At 35.6% G+C, this 2,649-nt stretch overlaps 1 protein-coding gene across 4 annotated transcripts; it reads left to right on the top strand.

Moving 5' to 3' along the window:
- The first annotated feature begins 1,072 nt into the window (after nucleotides 1–1,072).
- Nucleotides 1,073–2,441, top strand: LOC120146657 (extensin-like). 4 transcript variants are annotated; one of them, XM_039160170.1, is made up of 3 exons: nucleotides 1,073–1,479; nucleotides 1,525–2,118; nucleotides 2,234–2,441. In XM_039160170.1, the coding sequence occupies exons 1-2, from the start codon at nucleotides 1,112–1,114 to the stop codon at nucleotides 2,090–2,092; spliced, it is 936 nt and encodes a 311-aa protein (XP_039016101.1). In that variant the 5' UTR covers nucleotides 1,073–1,111; the 3' UTR covers nucleotides 2,093–2,118; nucleotides 2,234–2,441. The 4 variants fall into 4 exon arrangements, with proteins under 4 accessions (XP_039016101.1, XP_039016106.1, XP_039016111.1 ...); XM_039160175.1 differs by having other exon boundaries at nucleotides 1,073–1,514; nucleotides 1,560–2,118; XM_039160180.1 differs by having other exon boundaries at nucleotides 1,073–1,838; nucleotides 2,025–2,118.
- The last annotated feature ends 208 nt before the right edge of the window (nucleotides 2,442–2,649 follow it).

Genomic DNA, 2,649 nt, shown 5'->3' with positions numbered 1-2,649 from the left:
TATATTATATTATTAATAGCAATAAAAATTTCCGTTTGCAATAAGAAAATTCATGTTGAGTTCATTTGGTGGTGATGGGTGAATTAAGTCCTATGTATAAATCTGATCATATATACTGTTCTTTTTTTCCTTTCAAATAACTTGAGAGAGATTTTCATCTAAAATAGAACCCACAATTAAGTATTAATCAGTACTTAATGTCAATAGAAGATGTATTATTTTATATTTTATTTTTATTTTATAATTTATATTCAAAACTTATAATTATCTCTACTAATAATATTATTTCTCAAAAATAAATTATTTAGGAGTGATATATAAATATATATTAGGATCCAATTGCATAGTGTCAAATTTTTTTTAGTTTTACATATTTTTAAGATCGTTGGATTTGAAAAAATCAAAGACTGGAATTAAGAATAGGAAATGAAAAGATACTCACTAAAAAAATAAGGAATTAATTTCAACATTTGATTTCTTTTCATCCAACGATCTTAAAAAGATGTAAAACTTTTTAATTTTACACTACATAATTAGATTCTAGCGCTATATATATACACACACACGATTCATGTCAATAAATATGACGATTTGGTTTTAGAATTTATGAGTTATGATTTATTGATATTTTTATTAATATTTTTTGAAAAATAAATATATTTTCTATCTTTAGAAATACAACTTATGTTACTATTATACTCGTAATTTATTCATGTTTTATAATTTTTATTAATATTATCGTGTCTGATTTGGTAGGAACGATTGATGTACGAAGTCCAACTGATAAACAACTACGAGGCCATCACATCACATGTAAATTAAATTACATATTTTATAGACGACACTATTATTTATTCTCTGCTTAGCTTGCAACCAAACCCAGGCTGTCAAATTCAATTATTCTCAAATTATTTCTCCTATTTAATACAATCATGAATCTGAACCAATCGAATATACCCCTGTTTTATTTACTTTTTACAATTCTTCTAATAAATTTTTACAATTTTAAAAGAACTCTATCGTTTTTACGAGGTAAAACCAAAGTCTATATAAAGGGAGTAAAGAGGTTGGCTAAGAGCATAACAAAACTAAACATAGCTTTGTAGTAAACATGGGGTCTTCCATGGCCTCTCTCTTTCTCACTCTTCTAGTCTTAGCTGTGTCTCTCAACTTGCCTTTCGAAACCTCTGCCGATTACGCTTACTCTTCTCCTCCCCCTCCTCCTAAGAAGTACCCACCACCACCCTATCATTACAAGTCACCACCGCCTCCTCCTCCAGTCCATTCTCCTCCACCACCACACGAGAAGCCTTACAAGTATAAGTCTCCACCACCTCCACGAGTGCATTATCCTCCTCCGCCTTACAAGTACAAGTCTCCTCCTCCTCCCCCGGTTTATAAGTACAAGTCTCCCCCACCTCCGCCAAAGCACCCATACAAATATAAATCTCCTCCACCACCCCCAACTCCAGTTTACAAGTACAAGTCACCACCACCACCATCGCCACCCAAACATCCTTACAAGTACAAGTCACCACCACCACCATCGCCACCAAAACATCCTTACAAGTACAAATCTCCACCACCACCACCTCCGGTTTACAAGTATAAGTCTCCACCACCTCCAGTGCACTATCCTCCACCACCTTACAAGTATAAGTCCCCACCACCACCACCACCATCACCACCCAACCATCCTTATAAGTACAAGTCTCCACCACCACCACCATCACCACCCAAGCATCCTTATAAGTACAAGTCTCCACCACCACCACCATCACCACCCAAACATCCTTATAAGTACAAGTCTCCACCCCCGCCACCACCAGTTTACAAGTATAAGTCTCCACCACCTCCGGTGCACTATCCTCCACCCCCTTATAAGTACAGGTCCCCACCACCTCCTTCACCAACCCCTCCCAAGCATCCTTACAAGTACAAGTCTCCACCACCGCCAGTACATTCTCCTCCTCCACCTTATATGTACAAGTCTCCTCCTCCTCCTCCCAAGGAATCATACAAATACAAGTCTCCTCCACCACCATCACCCCATTATGTCTACTCTTCACCCCCTCCTCCTCACCACTACTAAGCTACGGCTTTGGCAGTACTCCAAAGGTAACATAAACTAAAACCTCTCTTTTGCCCATCTCGTCAAGGTGCATCATTTCACATTGTTTTGCATGTTTTGATCCTTAAACAGTTCAATAATAAAAGTTTTTTTTTTTTGCAGGAGAATTGTGATTCAAATAAAGCAACAATAGTTGATTTGAAAAGAAATATTAACAGACCATCAAGAAGAAAATTAGGAGTCGAGCCTAGTCCCCGCGTTTGAAGTGAATAATGTAGACATTTATATTTGGCAATGTATTATTCAGTGGGTCCACTTGTTTTTATTTCTGTACTCTTTCTGCTTAATAATAAAACGAATCCTTATGTAATTGTGTACGTGTTTTCGATTATCTTACCACTTGAACTTCCATCTTTTAGGTTATTTAATCTATATCAAAATAATTATCATTTTTAATAGGTTTCATTCATGTGATAAGCAGTTTAATATCATTTAAATAAATGTCCCGAGATTCACTTACCAAAACTATGCTTACAACACAGAACAGTCCGAATTAATAAAGATAAAATCCTAAAAAT

The sequence above is a fragment of the Hibiscus syriacus genome, unplaced genomic scaffold (genome assembly GCF_006381635.1).
Source record: "Hibiscus syriacus cultivar Baekdansim isolate YM2019G1 unplaced genomic scaffold, ASM638163v2 tig00002511_pilon, whole genome shotgun sequence".
NCBI classification, from domain to species: Eukaryota; Viridiplantae; Streptophyta; class Magnoliopsida; order Malvales; family Malvaceae; genus Hibiscus; species Hibiscus syriacus.
The sequence above is the reverse complement of the archived record's forward strand: the minus strand, read 5'-3'. Positions and strand labels throughout refer to the sequence as shown.